This window comes from Cynocephalus volans, chromosome 3 (assembly GCF_027409185.1).
Source record: "Cynocephalus volans isolate mCynVol1 chromosome 3, mCynVol1.pri, whole genome shotgun sequence".
Classification (NCBI taxonomy): Eukaryota; Metazoa; Chordata; class Mammalia; order Dermoptera; family Cynocephalidae; genus Cynocephalus; species Cynocephalus volans.
This window is the reverse complement of record NC_084462.1, coordinates 88,744,075-88,765,171: the sequence shown is the minus strand read 5'-3', so window position 1 is coordinate 88,765,171 and position 21,097 is coordinate 88,744,075. Positions and strand designations below refer to the sequence as shown.

At 33.4% G+C, this 21,097-nt stretch overlaps 2 protein-coding genes across 2 annotated transcripts in view; one reads left to right on the top strand and one right to left on the bottom strand.

Moving 5' to 3' along the window:
- The window catches only part of FAM227B (family with sequence similarity 227 member B), a 229,500-nt gene that overhangs the window by 137,696 nt on the left and 70,707 nt on the right, over nucleotides 1-21,097 (bottom strand). The window lies entirely within an intron of this gene.
- Nucleotides 1-21,097, top strand: part of FGF7 (fibroblast growth factor 7) — a 73,948-nt gene that overhangs the window by 51,501 nt on the left and 1,350 nt on the right. The window contains exon 3 of the mRNA XM_063090973.1: nucleotides 20,264-20,367. Coding sequence (XP_062947043.1) covers nucleotides 20,264-20,367 — 104 coding nt within the window. The remainder of the gene's footprint in view (nucleotides 1-20,263; nucleotides 20,368-21,097) is intronic.

Below are 21,097 nucleotides of genomic sequence, written 5' to 3'. Positions count from 1 at the left end.
TTCCAGTAGCTTCCCATCCCCTACAGGAACAAAATCCAAATTCATCTAGCTACATAGGGTTCTTCATGATCTAGCCCTGCCTATATTTCTTGTTACTTTTCCTGGCAGTCTACCTTGTATGTGCTCCAAGCACAGCAAACTAACCCCCAAATGCCACAGCGTTTTATGCTTCTGTGCCTTTTTCATAGTTGCTTCTGCCTGGTTTTCCCTGTTTCACTACTATGGCACTACAAAGTACTGACAAAGTTTGTGAAATAGATGTTGAGGAAAGGCAAGATAGTTTCTATAAGGGGAAAAAGGGGAGAATTATACCTATTTACTAATGCTTTCTGAGGAAACAATATTATAAAATAAAAAAAGTTGCTATTATGATTCTAGGACAAAGCTGGTCCTTTTTATTGGGGAGGTAAGATACTTTTTTAAACCTGACTTTGAACAGGCTGTGATTTTTTCCCTCACCCTTGAATACCTGTTGAATAGAGAACAATTCTATTAGTATCATTGGCTAACTACTTTGATAAACCCCATGGGGAATAGATTAGGCAGGGGATAGCTTTCTTAGGATGAAGAGGTAAGGGGTGGGTAATCAGAATATCCACAGAGTATTTGTAGTTTAAAAAAAGTCCCAGTGATTCTGACACCTTTTTCCAGAAGGATGTTCTTTGCCCAATAATTCCTGCTCCCACCCCTTGCTCCCCACCTCATACTGAGATGGGCTGATGTTTTTTTAAAAAGAAACAAATAAGGAATTAGTTTGAATAAATATTTTGCATGAAAATGCATAACAGTGAGATTCTTCAGAGATCAGTAAAATGATACAATTTAGTGCACATTTTTAGAAATGATGTATAGGGAGAATATATAATGAAAATTTCAGGTTTGCAGTTACACTAACATCTTTCAATTAATGAACTTAGCTAAGGATGATAAAATGTTGAAAGACAACAGTTGTATACAGGTAGGCAGAAAACTGGCAGATGAGTTCTAATGTAATAAATTTTGTAATAAAATTTTTATTTATAAGATAAAGGGCACTGAATAATAACTTCCTCACAAAAAAAGGCACCAAGAAATCACTTTGGATGTTTCCCTAAAGATGTTATCTTACTGTGTAGTTGTGGCCAAAAGACCAATAAAGAAATGGACGTTATTAGGAAGAATGTAAGACAAAAACCAGAACATATTATAATATCTCTGTAAACAACGTGGTATATCTACATCTGGAATACAGATGTCATTCTCCTTGCTCAACATTAAAAGACTACAGAGTACAATGGAAGCATCCTGGAATTTGAATGAATAAATGAATGATTTAAGACATATATGATGTAGGCTAAAAAATATTTGGACTATCATCTAGAACAATAAATGTTTATTAAGGTGAACATTAAGATGACTATATTTAATGTTTATAAAATCATAACAATATGGATAAGAAGAGAGACTGTTGGTTAACTCATGAAATATTTGAACTAGTGTGCACTTCTTAAAATCTTAATGTGCTAGGAGCAAGACAGATAAATAGATATGCTATGTAACACAGCAAACAGAAAACATGTAGAAGTTGTTACCCATATAAGTGCTGCATTCTAAAAATACAAATAGGTTCAAGAGAGGTTTAGCCAAAACCAAAAAGCAAACAAACAAACAAACAAACAAAACAAACTTGTACTTGATGGGAAAATTAGAGATGTTTGGAGTTCTCTCAACCTTTCTGAGTTGGCATCATGAAATACGATATGAGATGCACCATTGTTTGAATTGACCATGGAACACTGTACTTATCTGATTAGACACACTCCAAAAATGTAATGAAAATTAGAAGGAAATTTAGCAAATACTTCTGGTTAATCAATCTTTTAACCTTAGTTCTTCTGACATTTAGTATGATTAGAACACTCTAATTCTTTAATCATGGAACAATGAGTAACTTTAATTTGCTGATTTATAATCCAGTGCTAGTTTATGTATCATTCTACCTACTTCAGCATTTAATGAGAGACTGCCAAGTACGAATCCCTGTGCCATGTACTGGGGATTGTAGAAGCATAAGATAGTCTCTTCAAATAGTTTATAATTTGGATTAAAAAACTGGCCAAAATTATAAATAACAAAGGAAGAATAGAGTGAGTTCTAACTAATAGTATAGAAGCATGTTCTTAAGGTAAAAGAGATAACAGATTAGAAAACCAGGGAAAACATTTTGAAAAACTTTTTCAGTTTGGCTTTGAAAGAAAAGTGTTACTCAGAGAAGTGCACGCTGTTAAAATACTGATTCCCAAGCTTCACCTCAGAGCTACTGGATCGGACTTTTTGAGGAGTGGGAGATAGGAATTTGAAATTTGTTTAGAGTTCATCACTTGATTCTATGCAGCCAGGCCATGAAGCAGATTTTGGAAAATACTGGACTACAGAATTCTATGCAATTATGGGAACTGGTGGGCAGAGCAGGGAAAGAGCATGGCATTTTGCAATGAGTAGGCTGGAGTCAGATTTTGGAGGGCTTTTAATTCTTTTTTTTTTTTTTTTTTTTTTTTTTTTGCCTTTTTCGTGACTGGCACTCAGCCAGTGAGTGCACCGGCCATTCCCATATAGGATCCGAACCCGCGGTGGGAGCTTCGCTGCGCTCCCAGCGCCGCACTCTCCCGAGTGCGCCACGGGGTCGGCCCCAGAGGGCTTTTAATTCTAAGTAAAAGAGGTTTTGTTTTGCTTTGCTTTGTAGTATTGTGCACCACCAAAAGTTTTGGAGCAGAAAATTAACTTCTATAACATGTGCATTATGAATACATAACAGGTAAATACAAAGCCAGAGAGGCTGGAGGCAGTGGTCTAGTTAAGAAACTGTAATAACAGTTGAGCTCCAACATAATAAAGGCCTGGACTAAGATGATAGCAATGGAAACAGAAGAGAAGTGCTGTGTACATATTTGTAATACAGAAAGAGAGCAAATGAGATAAGTTCTGGAAAGAGTTTGGGGTGTCTTGAATTCCTTTTTACTATTTTAGCTATCTTCATCTGTAAACTCAGATATTTTAACTGCTGCTTGTTTTTCCTTTCACTTTCATTTCTGTGAAAAAATATAACTACTCCACATCAGAATTCATGGTTTAGACTGCTAGCAAAGAACATTGACTTAAAAATTCCTAAGAGAGACAATAACCAAGATGGCTTTAAATCATGCTTTAATTTCTCAGTGCTGATGACCAACATGATCTGAAACCAAAGTGTTTAGAATTATCTTATTGCTTGGGTGGCAGAACATTTAAATACAAGTTAAAGAGGGAAAAATGAAAGATTACATTGTATATCTACCCGACAGAAAAATTTCACAGGGCATATCAGTGGTCAAAATAGAGGGATGAAGTTGATGCGTGGTTTATCTTCTAAGGTGGTGTCTCTATGAATTAGATGAAGTTTAGCATAAAATGCCTACACACCTAGAGTTAGCTGTGAGGAAATTGTTAATGAAAGTTTTTATAACTTCTTCCCTTTATGACCACTTTCCCCTTCCAGTTTCACTCTTGGTGCCCTTGTGTTCACTACCTTCTAGCCCAATCAAATTCTACTCTCAGAGAAGATATAATCCCTTATAGTACAGTATGATTTGGTGCCTATAGGTTAACCTTGCTCAGGTATTTTTGTATTTTCAACCAAATCTCTAATCCTATGTAATGGAAGTTTGGCTTCCTATTGAAGATATTTTAGATTTTAGAAAAAGCCAGAAAATTGGAGAGATTTTGTAGGTGGTGGGAGGATATTGTTTCAATCAATTATTTCCATCTCACATAAAAATCTGATATTTTCTCACGTATTCTGGAATTATAGCATCCATATCTATTTTGATAATATTGGAGCCATTTTTAGGATATAGTAAAATATTGCACTTCACAGATGTAAGTAGTTTACATAATCAGACAAATAATTCTTTCTGAATAAAAGTTTAGAACCTCCAGAGATTACAGAGTAAACAGAGTATTTCTTCCTGTCTGATCCAATGAAGAAAACTGGGCCCCTTGAATTCCAGAGAGGCCACAAATGATAAGGAAAAAGGTCAGTAAATTGGTATGGAAATATAAGACTGTAAATACAGTTCAGTGATGCTCCCATACCATTCTTCAGTAATACGCTACTGGATAAATATCACCTTATTTATTGCACAACCGAATAGTTTGCTTCTAATTCTGGCATAGGTCTTTACCCTGCTGAGACAAGCTGCCGCAACTTAAATTCTTTTGAAAGAAAACCTTGCCATCACGGTACCAGATGCTAATGTACTTTTTAAAGATTTTCTAATGTTTTATTTATTTTCTTAGTAAATTCTGAATAAATAATGATTCTTTTTATTTAACCAGACAAGTCATTTAAATGGTTTTTGACATCATTTGAAATAAATACAGGACTGATAAGAACTGTAATTGACTTATTCCCCAATGATGATGATGATGATGTGGAATCAATTTGCTTGTTGCAGGACATTTCAGTTATTTTGATACTAGCAATTATGAAATCATATGGAACTGTTTTGAGTTTCATGCTTATTTGATGGGAATTATACTTTCTGGGTTTTAGTAATAATTTATCTACTTGTGTTTCTTTCTTGCTGGCTTTGATTTGATTAGTTTTCTAATTTCTTTCAGTGTATTCCAAGGTTCTGTCTTAGATCTGTTATTTAACAGTTATGGGAGTTGAGTTTTTAGGGTGAAGTGATCCAAAGTCAAGATTAGCATTATCAACCATATGTATCAATTGTGTTATCTTACAATAGCGGATTCTAGGCTGCATGGGAAAAAGAAAGAGAACCTGGAAGCAGGTTCTGTATCCAGCCTGCTGAAGGTCACTACCTCCACAAAGTCCTTTGTGTTACCCCTCCAAGTGTGAGTTAATAAAGAAATAAGGGAAAAGTGAACTCACTTCTTTTCCAGCACAGACACTGAATCGTTCTCTCCAGGCAATAAAGTCAACATGTGCACAGTATATCCTAGTGTATACCCAACACTAGCCTGACAAAAGAGATTTGTCTTCCATGTTAATCAGTCACTCTGCTTAATCAACAGAACAATTTATTTCAATTTAAATGTTCATAAATTGGGAGTTGTCTTTTTGTCTCACCGTAACTTTGGAGGAAGTCAACTGCAAATAATATGCATACATTACTAAAGGATACATGTTTGTTTTAAGTTGACAACTTGAAACAAAATACTGACAGCTACATGTTCTTAAATGAATATATCATAAAAATTTGACATTTTGATAAAACTTGGTTCATGATAGAAGTTCTTTATATAAGTTGTTTGCAAGAAAACAAATGACTAATATACCATCTTAAAAATAAAAATAAGACTAAAATAAATTTTAAATGGCACTTGAATAATTTACTTCCTTATAAGCAATTTCTCTGCAATGGTTAATGTGAGACTTACATTACTCAGCTTTCAAACATATTTGCTTTGGAATCATTTCTTGGTTAGAGGTATATCATACATTTCACTGAGTATGGTCTATACACAAAACTGCTACTTTTTCCAGGGACATTCTTAAATTTAATTCTATTTTTATTTGAGGGGCATGGTGCATTAACATTAGTTTAATCATCATCATATCTTATACTCAATTCTAATAAATTGTATAGGATTTATAAGCATTATTTTTATTTCATTCTAAAAATCTCAGACCAACAAATCATTTGGCTTTTCATAGCATATCAATTTTTATTCCATTTCTTAGAGTTGGAATAGGAAAAACAGCTTTATTTCTGTAGTCAAGGCCAAAACAGTGGATTAAATTATTAGGTGTCATTAAGAATTCAATAAATTATTTACTTAAATACCTTAATTTTACTAAGAGGCAGAAAAAAGTAATCAAGGACCTCAGTTGCAACAACTACTGGCATTAGTGAAAGAAATAATCTTCATTACCAAGTTATTGGCCACAACTAAGTTTTACCTTTAAAAGTGGTTGATAAAGCAATAATGCCATTGAAATATATTGCCATTATCTTTCACTCTTATAACTGTAGGAAGTCATAAAAACAAGCAAATTGAAAATGATAGATGATAGTAAGGAAGGAGAACTGGAGAACTAAATATCCACATCAAACCAAAGAATTCTCACTTCCATAGTACAGTTAAGAGTTCAATGATTCCATTTTATCAACAGAGGAAGGCATTAAGTAGAAAGAGTAATTATGCCTTAATATATTTCTTAATGTAAATCTCACTACTAAAATTTAATCCCTGCATACAACCATAGTCAAACTGGGACATTCTGATTTTGCACCTTTTGAAGACCTTAATATTGTGATCAGAGATTGGAAAATGATGAAATTCCAGAATGTGACTGTAGAGCATTAGGGAAGCAGGGGTAGGGGATCACATGTGAGGATACTTCAAGTGAAATGTACAGATAACTATTTAACACAAGAATATTGGGAACACTGAATAAATACTTTTAAAATTACAAACACTAACATTATCACTATATTTTTAAAAGTCAAATATCTTCTGAAATTTTTTGGAGCTATGCAAATTTCTTTTTATTGCTAATAAAAAATTATGTTAATCATACATATCTAGTACAGCTACAATTTCATTGTGAATTTAGATCACAAAGTGATTTTCTTATGCCAAATTTAGGAACGGTACACATAAAACTGCCATTACTTCAAACTCAGTATCTTCATAAAAACTCCGATATGTTTTCACTCCCACTCCAGCAAAAGTAGCAGCCCCCTAACTTTTCTGTGTACACTCATTCTCAAAATGACCCGGATTTGAAATGATCCTTAACTTCTCCACCTCCTTATGCCTTAGCCTGGAAGTTGAAGAAATGGGCATAGCAAGAAGAATGAGTAAATGTGATAGAAATAATTCGGATCATTGCTGTCAAGTATATATTGAATATTTGCATTCTGTCATCTTTGTTAGAAGAAGCTAGGTCTGACATTAAGGTGGTACAGTCAGTATTATGTACCACTGCCTAGATGATTAACAAAATGTAGAAACAAAATGTGACAGGGGATCAGCCAGAAAGAATGAAAAGAAATGCTTCCAGGAACTCAATAGCATGCTGGGAGAAATTCCAGTTCACCAAGGGAACTACTGTAGTTGACTGGAACATATTTGTTGTGTTTGTCCTTGTGTCTGAGTTGGTCACCAATCATGTATAATTTGGCTAGATGTGAAAATGAAAAGGCTTGAGATACTCTTTTCTATACTACAGTTTGTTAGAGAAGACAAGTATTTTTAGAGGGGGTAGAAGAACTAATTCAGAAAGGAAGCCAAGGAGGAAAACAAACTCTTTGGTTAGGGAATGAAAACTATCATTAAGAATATGGCAAATGGAATAAATTGATATAGAGAAGAAAGAGAACAGATATGAATTAACAGAGTTAAGTGCCCAATAAGTTGTTTTATTCACAAATAAACAGTTGTGATGCTCTAGTCAAGAATAGTGAATCTAGTCTTTATTTTAAAAATTATTTTATTTATTTATTTATTTATATTGGTTATGAATATTCTTGAGATACAAAGCTGATTGTCACCCCTCGTGCCCATGATGTGGGGGCCAGATTCATACTGGCAGCATACCCATCACCACAAATTGCATTTGTACCTTGTGTTCCTCACCCAATTATCCCCAACCTCCCTCCCCCTCCCCATTTCCCCCCACTCCACTTTGTAGCCCAAGGAATGTTCTCTCCCTCTGCAAGTCCAATACACTACTGTGGTCTTTCTTTCCTTCCTTCTTTCTTTCTTAGCTCCCACATATGAGTGAGTACATGCGGTATTTATCCCTCTGTGCTTTGCTTATTTCACTCAGCATTGTTTTTCCAGGCTCATCCATGTTTCTCAAACAACTACAGATAGATCTTCCATATGATCCAGCACTTCTGGGTATATACCCAGAGGAATGGAAATCATCATGTCAAAGTGATACCTGAAGTCTCATGTTCATCGCAGCTCTGTTTACAATAGCCAAGACATGGAACCAACCTAAATGTCCACCGATGGATGATTGGATAAGGAAACTGGTATATATACACCATGGAATACTACTCTGCCATAAAAAAGAATGAAATACTCCCACTTGCAGCAACATGGATGAATCTAGTCTTTTTGAAAGGTAGCATTTCATGCTTTAAGTAACAATGAGGAGCATTCAAAAAAGCTAGCCAAAATTGGGTCATTCCCTGTCTAGGAAGCAATTGAATACAGATTTGACACAGCTTCTAGAAGCCTGGGGTCTTCTTGACATGTGTATCAATATATGCAGGACAGGGGGTAGGATTTATTAAGCTAACTAAATGCTAACACAGGTAGGAACGAATGACAGCACCAGAAGAAAATTGGGATCTCTAGTGACACTGAAGCTCTGAAAAGGAAAATGAAAGACATGAAAGCACAGGTGGTGTTTTTGTTTCTTCTAGTTTAATCTCATGGCTTTAAAAGTGAAAGAAAGCTATGAAAGCAAACACCTGGCTATTAACAATAGTGTTGAAAATAGGACTTGTCTTTCTGGCTGGTGGCTTAGAAAAACTGAAAAAATGGGCTCATATTTTTATGTGTATTTTATGAAGAGTATGTTTCATAGGGAAATGAAATTGAGGTGCATTAGTTAAGATTAAGTTTGGCTTAAACAAAATAGTTCATTTCTCCATCCAATAAGCATCTGGAGGAGTAACAACTCTCCTCCACAAAAACATTTGGAAGTTTCCAGTCCTTTTCAGCTCACTGTTCCACAATCACTTTGTTCTCATAATCCAAGGAAGAATCCAAATTCCAGCAGGAGGATGGAATAAAGAAAGAAAAAGTGGGTACAAAGGGCTCTTGGTGGCTCTCTTATGGAAGATTTCTGGAAGTTGCCACAGGGCACCTCACTTACATTGCTTCATCTAGAACTTGGTCATATGGTCACAGCCGCAAGAGAGACTGGTAAATGCAATGTTCATTTTGCATAACCAGCCAAAACTTTTATTGGTATGGAAGAAGTGGAGAATGGAAATTGGGGAACAATTAATAGTCTTTGTTCAGAAAGTTGGGGAGAAAAATGCCTGCATATAATTGAGTGAATAAATGACCCAAGGAATGACTGTACTATCATAAGCTTCAAGACTTAAGGACTGAAAATATGACAAGTAGAGAATAGAAAGCTCAGTATAGCTCAGAAGAAAAGCAACAGGATCAAAACATAACTTCAAATGGGTATAAAAAAGCACAGATGCAATGAAAAATAGTAGCTGGAAAAGAGCTACATAACATTATAAAGACCTCTCCCAAATTTGCCAATAAATAAGTGAAAGGAATAGCTACTTCGTTGGGTGTCGTAATTTTTTAATATACTCATGTATCACTTATTTTTGATTTACTTCTTGCCAATTTACAAATAGGATTGAGGTGACTGAATTAAAACTTAAAAAACTGTGACAGGTAAGAATACTGAATACCAAAAATAAATATAAAGACCTGAACTTTAATGAAAAAATAAGCTACATGATGACAAGACATAGGAGATGTGATTTATTCACATAAAGTCCTGGGCATTTTGCAGCCTCAATCTAAGCTATCAGTGTGTCACTGCTTCTAAAATAGTTAACAGAATCTTAGGTTGAATTAAGAAATTCAACTCGCCACTTCTTAAGCCATTTTATGTAGACCACCCAGAGATTTCCAAGGTACTTAGGGGATTAATTTGACCAAAGGTGTAGAGAAATCTTTTTTTAACTTCTATATTTGAAAAAAATCAATTTTTAATTTTTCCACACTAAAAAAGAATGGTTTAAGTGCCTCCACAGACATATCAAATATAGATGCCTGGCAATTAAAGAGATGAGATAAATTTGCTCATGACTTAGTTAACTCATCCTTTCATCATTTAATCAAGTCATGATGACTTTCACTATTATATAAATAGGTTTGTTCATTTTCATATGCTGTTAAATTTATACCCTTAACAGGCTGTTGGCTAACAACAGGAAGTATAAAGGACACTGAGTTAAATATAAAGTAGTAAGAAGAATAAAAATAACTCCAAAATTAACTTTTGCTTATTATTCTTTTTTATTGTGGTATATTTGACAATTCACAATTCACTTTTAGATAATCTTATCCGTATCAGTAAAGTCCCAGTGCCTAGAATGGGGTCTGGCAATAAACACTCAATAAATATTTGTTAAATAATTTTGTATGTTACAGAAAATATTGTGACAGTCATATTGGTGTTTGTGTCACTTTTGGAGGGTATAATGACTTTCTACACCTTCAATATTTTATTTGTGGAGCACTATTTGCAAATAACAGAATGAAACCATTTCTCTCATTTCATTACTTAGAAACTAAAGAAATTGCCAAAATAAGTGATATAACTTTTAAAAAACAGAATAGAAAGGTAATAATCAGATCAGAAAAGCATGTTTTGCCGTCTTTGGTGTTATGATCCTTATATTTCAATTTACATTTATTTAATACATTTTTGTTCTGCACACACCAAATAAGGTCATTTTGAAATTTATTTGATCAAAAATCATAAGGATTATTTAATATAATTAATTTAAAGAAAATAAAGAAGCATTAATCATTTGTTAAAAGGGAACAGTTGACATTTGTCTTTATATGTAAAATATAATTCATTATATTTAAACAAACTTCATAATACAACCTTGAAAAATACATAAATCTAAAACAATATTTATTTCTGAATTATCTCTCTTTTTTTGCTGGCAGGTACAGGGATCAGACCCTGGACCTTGGTGTTATCAGCACCACACTCTAAACAACTGAGCTAACCAGCAAACTGAAATTTTATTTTTGATAGGCATACTTTTTATTATATCCAAATTCCAAAATAATGAAATGATTAAGATGGTGAGATTTGGATTACTGCAAAATAAATTTACAGTCTCTATCAAGGAAAATAATGAACAATATTTTGTCTTAGGCTATTTATAGCTATATCAGTCCAATTCTTGCTGAGATACTGGTTTTATAATATAAATAATATAGCTATGAAGAGTCTGGAATCCATGTTGTATGAAGAAAAGTGAAGAAAGTATGGATGATGTGGGGCATGAGCAATGTCTTCACCTCTTTGAAGAGCTGTTCTGTGGAAATGGTATGGATGCATTCTGCATAGTTTCAGGGGATATATCCAAGAATAATTAGTGGCACCTAGAATCAGAACTACCTATAAAATGTAATGAGCCACTTGAAAATTGGTAACTCACAATAAATTAATGTGGGTATTTAGCTGACTGGCAGATTAATTAAAGGTACGAAATAGACAATGAAAGTTAAAAGAGAGACATTATGTCAGTGAAAAAAAAAGAAATATTTAATAATGTTAAAAAACTAGATAGCTCTTTGCTGGAATAAAATATCAGGTTAGGGTCTCATCTCTCACCATACCCCCAAATTAATTCTAGATGAATTTAATAGAATTTGAATTTATATTTAAAAATCTAACTATAAAAGCTAGAATAAAATATATTTCAGGGAATGAAATGGAAAAATACTTTTAAGCATAAAAACAATACGTGAAGTTGTCAAAAGACCTATAGATATGGTTACACAAAAATAAATAAGTTTTGAGTAAATTAATATACCAGGATAGTGTGAGATTAGTGAAACAGCAGAAATTAAGAGTAGAATAAGGGATCTCAGTAGTGCCAGATTATGCATAGAAGAAAGTTATGTCTATTGAAAAAACTCCTGGATCTGGCAATTAGGAGGTCATTGATGACCTTCATGAGAGAAAACTAATAAAGAGATTAGAAGTTAGGATGCAAAAGTTAAATTGAAGAAAAGTGAGATAATTTAGACTATAGGTTCAAGAAATTTGGTGCTAATGAAAAGGAGACAGGGAAATCTTTTGAAAAGATTTAGGGATGGAGGCAGAAACATTTTATTCATGTGACCCATAGGTACAGAGCCTAGAGCCTATGAAAATTTCAAGGGCTTACAAATATACTTAAAACTTTAAAACTGAGATAGTGGTAATAAAATCTGAAAATAAAATAAAATACGGATTTTAGCAATTATTTGACATATATAACATATCATTACTATAACTTCATTATTTATTAAATCTATTTTTAAAAATAACATTTGAAAACAATTTGATAATATATTTTTTAAATTAATTAATTAATTAATATGAATATTCATGAGATACAAAGCTGATTGTCACCCCTTGCGCCCATGATGTGAGGGCCAGATTCATACTGGCAGCTTACCCATTACCAGATATTGCTTTTGTACCCCGTGTCCCCCACCCAATTATCCTCAACCTCCTTCCCCCTCCTCCTTTCCCCCCACTCCACTTTGTATCCCTGGGTATGTTCTTTCCCTCTGCAAGACCAATGCACTACTGTGGTCTTTCTTTCCTTCCTTCTTTCTCTCTTAGCTCCCACATATGAGTGAGTACATGTGGTATTTATCCCTCTGTGCTTTGCTTATTTCACTCAACATAAGTTTCTCCAAGCTCGTCCATGTTGTTGCAAATGGGAGTATTCATTCTTTTTTTATGGCAGAGTAGTATTCCATGGTGTATATATACCACAGTTTCCTTATCCAGTCATCCATTGATGGACATTTAGGTTGGTTCCATGTCTTGGTTATTGTGAACAGAGCTGCAATGAACATGGGAGTGCAGGTATCCCTTTGACTGAGTATCCCCATTCCTGAGTGCAGGAATGATTTCCATTCATATACCCAGCAGTGGGATTGCTGAATCATATGGAAGACCTATCTGTAGTTGTTTGAGAAAACTCCATACTGTTATCCATAGTGGTTGTACTAATTTATAGTCCCAACAACAGTGTAGGAGTGTTCCCTTCTCTCTACACCCTCACCAGCATTTGTTATTTACCATCTTTATGATTATAACCAGTCTAACTGGGGTGAGGTGGTATCTCAATGTAGTTTTAATTTGCATTTCCCTGACAACTAGTGATGTTGAGCATTTTTTCATGTACCTGTTTGCCATTTGTATGTCTTCTTTTGAAAAATGTCTATTCAATCCTTTGCTCATTTTCTAATTGGGTTACTTGTTTTTTTTTTTTTTTTTTTTTTTTTTTTTTACTGTATAATTGCTTGAGTTCTATGTATATTCTGGATATTAATCCCTTGTCAGATGCGTAGTTAGCAAAAAAATTTTCTCCCACTCTGTAGGTTGTCGTTTCACTCTGTTGATTGTTTGCTTTGCTGTGCAGAAGCTTTTTAGTTTGATATAGTCCCATTTGTTTATTTTTTCTTTTGCTGCTTGTGCTTTTGGGCTCATGTTCATAAACCCTGTACCCAGACCTCTTTGCTGAAGTGTTTCTCCTATATTTTCCCTTAGTAATTTTACAGTTTCAGGTCTTATACTTAAGTCCTTAATCCATTTTTGAGTTGATTTTAGTGTATGGTGAGAGATGCATATCTAGTTTCATTCTTCTGCATATGGATATCCAGTTGTCCCAGCAGTACTTGTTGAAGGGCAGTCTTTTCTTCAATGTAGATTTTTGTTGCCTTTGTCCAATATCAGATGGCTGTAAGTCTGAGGGGTGATTTCTGGGTTCTCAATTCTACTCCTCTGGTCTGAATGTCTATTTTTATACCAGTATCATGCTGTTTTGGTTACAATAGCTTTGTAGTATAGTTTGAAGTCAGGTAGTGTTATGCTTCTGGCTTTATTTTTTTGCTCAGGATTGCTTTGGCTATTCGGGGTCTTTTGTTGATAATATTTTTTCATGTTAAGTAATCCCAGGAATGCACAATATTTGCAGAAAATTTATAGGTAAGGGTAAATTCAATGAGTTACTTTGGACCAAATAATTTCCAAAGAAAAAGTATACAAAACTTTAATTATAAAATTTATATCCATTGAGCGATATGGATGTATTTTAATATGTTTGATCTGTGTAGGATATTCTCAGGAAATAACAGCACCTAGAGTCTATGAAGATCTTAAAACAATCAGCCCATGACATGCAGGATATGTGAAAAATATGACACTGAGATACAGGATTATAATATGTCAAAAACACAGCACTTATTTAGAAAAATTCTTTGCTATCCTTGTAATTGTGTCAGTGTACAAAAATCATAGCAGTGTAAATATATATCTTAGCTTTATTTAATTTAAGCCATACTAACATTAAACTAATAACCAACTTGATCAAACATGAATGTTTTACACAGTTTACCATTTACTTACATAATTTAATTATTATTTGCAATGTGATAGTTTAACATATCATTAAGAAATTTTCCAGACATTTTAGAGCACAGTGAACATTTCTGTATGTATGTGCTCTGAATATCCATTTATAAACCCATGTAATAGAGGGTTATAAAATAGCTGAAGATAGTCATCCCACATATACAAGGGTACAATTTACAATGTACAGTCAAACTGCAGCTAAGCAAACCAGGAGAAATGGAATTAATTTAGAAAAGCTGTTTTCAAACTTTTTAGTCTTGGGACCACTTTACACTCTTAAAAATTATCGAGGACAACAAAGAGCTTTGGTTTATATGGGTTATTACTACTGAAATTTACTACATTAGAAATTTAAACAGGCATTTTGAAAACATTTGTTTATTAACTTATTAAAAAATATCAATAATAACTCCTTATGGTCAACGTTAACACCAACTGACAATGTTAGCATAGGAAGAAAGCTGGGGTTACACAGTTCTAGTCATTTTCTCCTCTTATCTACCCTTCACATTCAATTAATTTCCCTAAAACACAATTTCTATCCTGACATTTTTCAAATTTCAATCTTTAATGACTCCCTATTGTCTACAAATAAAAGCTTAAATTCCTTAGATTGGCATTCAAGGCTTTCAACAATCTGGGCCTAACTCTTTTTCCACCTTTTCCTCTTATTTTGTTACACTTCCTATTGCAGAGAGATAGCTGTAGTTTCAACCTTCTGAACATGACTTTTGAATCTTTGCTGCCATGGCCTTGCACATACTTTTCTCTCTCAATTAGCATAATGTTTTTATCTTTTCTACCTATGTCAACATTACCCATCCTTCAAGATCTAACTCAAGCTCTATCTGTTCTTCAAATTCTCCCTTGGTGACCTAAGATACATAACACTTTTATCTTCTGAATTTCTATTGAATTTATTTTCCATACTGCTATTTTTAGCAATTGGCATATACTGCTGGGTATCACTCATTTTCTTTCTTCTTATTTTTGTAGGAAGAGAAAATACTAACTAAATTTTGATATATATTTTATTAATATCTGGATATTTTGATGACATCATAATTAAAGTCATCAGATCAGATTTCTAAAATATTATGGACTCTCATTTTCCACCCCAAACACCTGAGAGATCCTGCACACTGACAAGTGTAATACTGGCCTGTATATAGGGTATTCATATTTCCTATACTTTCCAAAGTGTGTTTGTATTATAACTTTACTCCTCATACATGTCCATAGTTTACAAAAAAGGAGCCATCCACTTGGTAAATAGAACAGATCTTAATCCATAACCAAAGACACTATTAATAGTAATTATAATAAACCCCATTGCTCTACATATTTAGGACAAGAATAAATCAATAAAAAGTCAGTACAAATGGTTTCTCTACACTCACTCATATCATTAATTGAAGTCTGAATTTTAACAAATTAATAGGCTTTGTTATTCTAGAATAGTTTTATGTTTGCAGAAAAGTTGAGCAGATAGTAGAGTTCCTATATACCATCACCTTTTCCCACAATTCCTCTATTATTAACATCTTGCATTAATGTGGTGTATTTGTTACAATTAATGAACTGATATTGATACATATTGTTAACTAAAGTCCATGGTTTACACTGAGGTTCACTCTTTGCTTTATAAAGTTCTGTTTTGGCAAATTCATAATATCATGTATCTGCTATTACAGTATTATACAGAATAGTTTCACTGATTTAAAATTTCCCTGTGATTCTCACTTTGATCCTTTCTCCCCTTTCCCCAAACCTCTGGCCACCACTGATTTTTTTTACTGTCTCTATATTTTGTCTTTTCCAGAATGTCATACGGTTGTAATCATAGAATATGTAGCTTTTTTTTTTTTTTTGACCTGTAAGGGGATCGCAGCCCTCGGCATGGTGTGGTCCACACCATGCTCAGCCAGTGAGCACACCGGCCATCCCTATATAAGATCCGAACCTGCAGCCTGAGTGCTACCAGCACTGCACTCTCCCGAGTGAGCCATGTGGCCGACCCAATATGTAGCTTTTTCACACTGGCTTCTTTCACTTAGCAAAATGTGTTTAAGGTTCCTCTGGGTATTTTCATGGCTTGATACCTCATTTTTTTTTATTGCTAAATAATGTTCCAATGCATGAATGTACCACAGAGTTTTTATACATTCAGCTATTGGACACCTTGCTTGCCTCCAATTTTTGGCGATTTTTAATAAAGATGCTATAAACATTCAAGTTCAGGTTTTTGTGTGGACATAAGTTTTCAGCTCAATTGGGTAAATATTTAGGGGCATGATTGCTTAATTGTATGTTAGGGGTATTTATAGATCATAAGAAACTACCAAACTGTCTTCCAAAGTGGCTGTAACAATGAAAGAGAGTTCTGGTTGCTTTGCATACTTGCCAGCATACAGTATTGTCAGTTTTTTTGGATTTTAGTCACTCTAATAGTTGTATAGTTGTATCTCATTGCTGTTTTAATTTGCAATTCCTTAATAACATATGATGTTGAGCATGTTTTCATCTGCTTATCTGCCATCTGCGTATCTTCTTTGGTTAGGTGTCTATTCAGATGTTTTTCCCACTTTTTAACTGGGTTGTTCTTTTCTTGTTGTGTTTTATTTTGTGTATATTTTGGATATACTGGATGCATTTTTTGTTATAGAAAATTATAAAAGTTATTTAACATCAAAAATGTTTTTTCTTTGTTGATGCCAGTTCTTAGTTTAATGTGCCCAAGGAGGTATATTTCGTCAAGAACAAAACTGAATATTCCGATTAGCTTAATAACCATCAAAACACTGCCTCCTCTTTTTTCAACGTTAAAATAATCTTTAGTTATTATGCTAGCACAGCCATATTAATATGTGCCCCCTCAAAAGTTTAAATATAATGCTTAAAATGTTCAGGAAAAAGAAATGTTCAGCATGCTGGGAACAGGGGAAGTGCATTTCTGTGTAATGAGATACAAAAAAAAAATAATTTCTCAAACAAATAAGTTAAAATCATTTTAACATTGTATAGCTATTGGTGATAAAAACAAAGAATTAGCATCAATTTCTGAAATACAAGATTAGGGGAAACACCCAAAATTCTGGAAGAATTCTGGAGAATTTTTAAAAAAGTAATAGCAATTTATACCAATGCTCTTACCTCTCATTTCAAGTGTGAGACAGGTTTAAGTAATACAGGCAAAAAGTTTTAGATACATTCATGAGTGACTGAATCACAGGGAAAAAAATAGGGAATCCGTTTAGGCCATATTTCCTGCTTTATAAGGGTGACATCCTAAATAATGAATTTATGCTACTGTTGACAACATTGTTGACAAGGCTAAATGGTCAATGTGCTTGACATATTGTCTCATTTTCATGCTTTACTGTATGAGTTGAGTCTCTCTTCTTTTCTCTCTCTCTCTCTCTTTTTTTTTTGAATTCTACCATTATGCTACCAAAGTAATTATGTTTACAATTTGACGCATCTGTGTAATATGCCTTACATCTTTGGGAACAAATTTACTATGAGTGCCACTTATACAAACAAACCTCTCTTAGAAACAGAGATTCACACACACACAAAACAAGCTTTTATATTTGTCTTTTATGAGGTAACAGGTATACTGTAGACAAAAAGACTGAGTATAATTAACTTATGTTGGTAGCTAACTTAGTATCTGCACATGATATATTTTCTGAACAGCTCCCTCACTTCTGGCTTGGAGGGCAGGGTTTCATAAGTTTACATAGTTAATGCTTGTACAGATAGTTGTGGATATTGAAAGGAACATCACTTCCTACTTTGCACCTGAACAAAAGAGTGATAATGTTAATTTCTTCTTTCTTAGGTTTTCTTGAATAAAAGAGGTTCATAGCACAGGGGGCAAAGCAGTCTAGAAAGAGGGTTGATGGGATATTGATTCGGCCAGCACTGCTTAATGCTCTCTCAAGCAATTGACTTTTAGATATGTTGATTTCCCAGTGTGAAAAAATGTTTTTAAATATGTCAGGCAATTAAGAATATAGGAACCTAGCCATTTTCAAGTCTATTCTTATCCCAGTTAAAGATGGAATCTTTATAAAGATTTTTTTGCTATCCTTCACTCCAAGATGTGGAGGGATAATATTAACCATATTCATCACCTATTGACTGTCAAAGTGCATGAAGAAATGGTGTGCAATGGACAGGCAGGAGGTAGAGGAAAACGTTTTTGGGGTGGGGCATTATGAACATACTCATATTGTCATGACTGGATCTGAAAGAGAAGGTATCCACATATCAAAATTAACGTAATTAGCTATCATTCAACAGTTATATTTTGTGGAATCTGTTCTGTAAAAGAAAAGCCAGCAAACACTACAGATTTCATTCCATTATTACAACTAAGCTTGAAAGACATCCTAAGCCTGTTTATCAGCATTTTTCTTTTTATCTAAAAGAAAATATAATATTGAATAAAGGGAATAATGGCAGGAGTATAGGGACTTCAAGAGAACAAAAACATTGACTTCTTCATAAAGTTTTACAGAGCTTAGGTCTTTAGATAGCAGCTATTCCATATGTCCTTAAATAGATACCTTTACTCAAACTTGAAGTTATTGCAAATATGTTGAATCAATGAATTTCTTCACTGTTCCTCACTGTATTAGTATTAATTTAACCTAATGGGATTCTGCTGCATGGTATATTATTTCCCTTTGCCCTTTCTTTAATGAAAATAAAGAGTTAATACAGTTGTCAGGTACAGTGCTCTTAGAAGGCAGAGCTTGTTTCTGAATTGAGCCTGGCATAGAAATGGCTCTCAGTGAAGAGCTGGGAAAGTTGTATGAATGCATCAGTATCATAACCCTTCATTTGCTTGTAAGCGATTATTAATATTTTCTGGAGCCTCTACAGGCCTGTGCTCTCCAAAAAAGCTTTCTTCTTTTTAAATTAAGGTATATCTATAGATGTTTGCTATTTCTATTAGATTTTAAGTTCTAGAGTTCAGAGACCATGACTGTTTTTCTTAATTTCAGGGCTGCATCTTCATGTAGAAAGTATAATTAACAGCAAGTTATATAAAGGCTCACTAAAGTTTTAATTCCTACATAATTTTAAAAAATTTCTTGAGATTTTACTGCATTTAGTATGTCATTAAAATACAGTATTTAAGGAAGACATACATAATGAAAGAATATAGTAGGTTAATATTCTTGTGTAGGTACATGTTTTGTAAAAACAATTTCAACAAAATTTAAAAAATTAATTAGAAAGGTATAAAGTTATAAAATATCATATAATCAGGATTCACAATTTTGTTTTAAATAGCCTTTTCATGTATCAAAAAATTATCAGTTTAATTTAAAACAATATTTTTTTAAGGCAATAGACTTTGTTTACCATCATTTATAATTGCTTTAATTGGAATTTAATTCACTTTCAGTATAGTCAAAAGCTATTCCGTTAGCAATAATTTTTAAGATAAAGTTTCCCCACATAGAAAAGTAAAGATATTACCATATTATGTTACTTTCATAGTATTACATAATGATTAAGAGCCAGACTGTCTAGGTTCAAATTCCAGTTCTGCCACTTACCAGCTATAAGAATGTGGGCAAATTACTTAATTTCTCTATGCTTCAGTTTCTGAATCTGTAAAATGGGGATAATATGAGTAGCTATCTCATAGTCTGTGGTGATGATTAAATGAGTTAATACATAAGAGCACTAGAACAATCCTTGGCATGTGGTATAAGTTCAATAAACAGTAGCTATTATTGTTATTATTATTATAGTAAATTAGAAATGTAATTCTAAGGAATAAAAAGATAAATGCAAATATATAATTATTTCTTTGAATACAGATACCTTTTTCTACAAAACATTCATTTTGTATTTCCCATATTTAATGACTACTCTGATAGTTGTGTGTTTGTGTTATGTATAGGGGGACTTAGGCTGAGTAAATAATTACATTAATAATCTTAACAACTTCCAATTGAAACAGAAATAAGAACAAATCACCAATCTTAGATAATGTACAAAGCTGAGTGGATAATTCACATGTCTTTCTGTGATTCCTTGCAGACATCATGGAAATCAGGACAGTGGCGGTTGGAATTGTGGCAATCAAAGGAGTGGAAAGTGAATACTACCTTGCAATGAACAAGGAAGGAAAACTCTATGCAAAGGTATTGATAATTGATAGTTTAGACTTAATTTTTCAAACTTACTTTTGTTGAAAACATCTTGCTTTTATGAAAAGTAAAAATGCAATTATTTTCTCTCCAGTCGTATAATTTAATAATTTCATTAAAACACTTAAATTCAAACATTCAGGAAAAAAAAAGTGTTCTCTGTGTGACCTTGGACAAATTGCTTAAGCTCTCTGGACTTAGGTTTCTTCATCTGTAAAATGAGTTGGATTAACTGACCTCTAAGGACCCTGCTGGCTCTATAATTCCATGTGCATTTTAGAAACCTAACATCTAAAATTTCCATCTGTCAGTATTAAAGCTCTTTTTGTTAAAGTTCACTCAATTTGCACCTTGCTGACATAAAAATTCTTGAGAAAAAAAAATTCTGAAGTGTTCAGCTAATGTATCAACATCAATCTCACAATTGTAGGCTTTGAACTGTAAGCATTCACACTGTTCCTACTTTATTACAATGCCAAATATGTAACAATTCATCCCACTATAATAAAGTATAATTGACTTTCCTTTGTATTCCCACAGCTCAGCATAATGCCCTGCACTGGCTAATTACATAATAATATAGGTTTAATTGAATAAATGAATAGTTACATGGATAAACAAATAAATTAACATTTTTATTTTCCATTACCATTCAAGTAAATCTAGTAGTAAATAAATAAAAGTTGTGAAATATGTTCCTCACCTGAGGCAAGCAGAGGCTCTG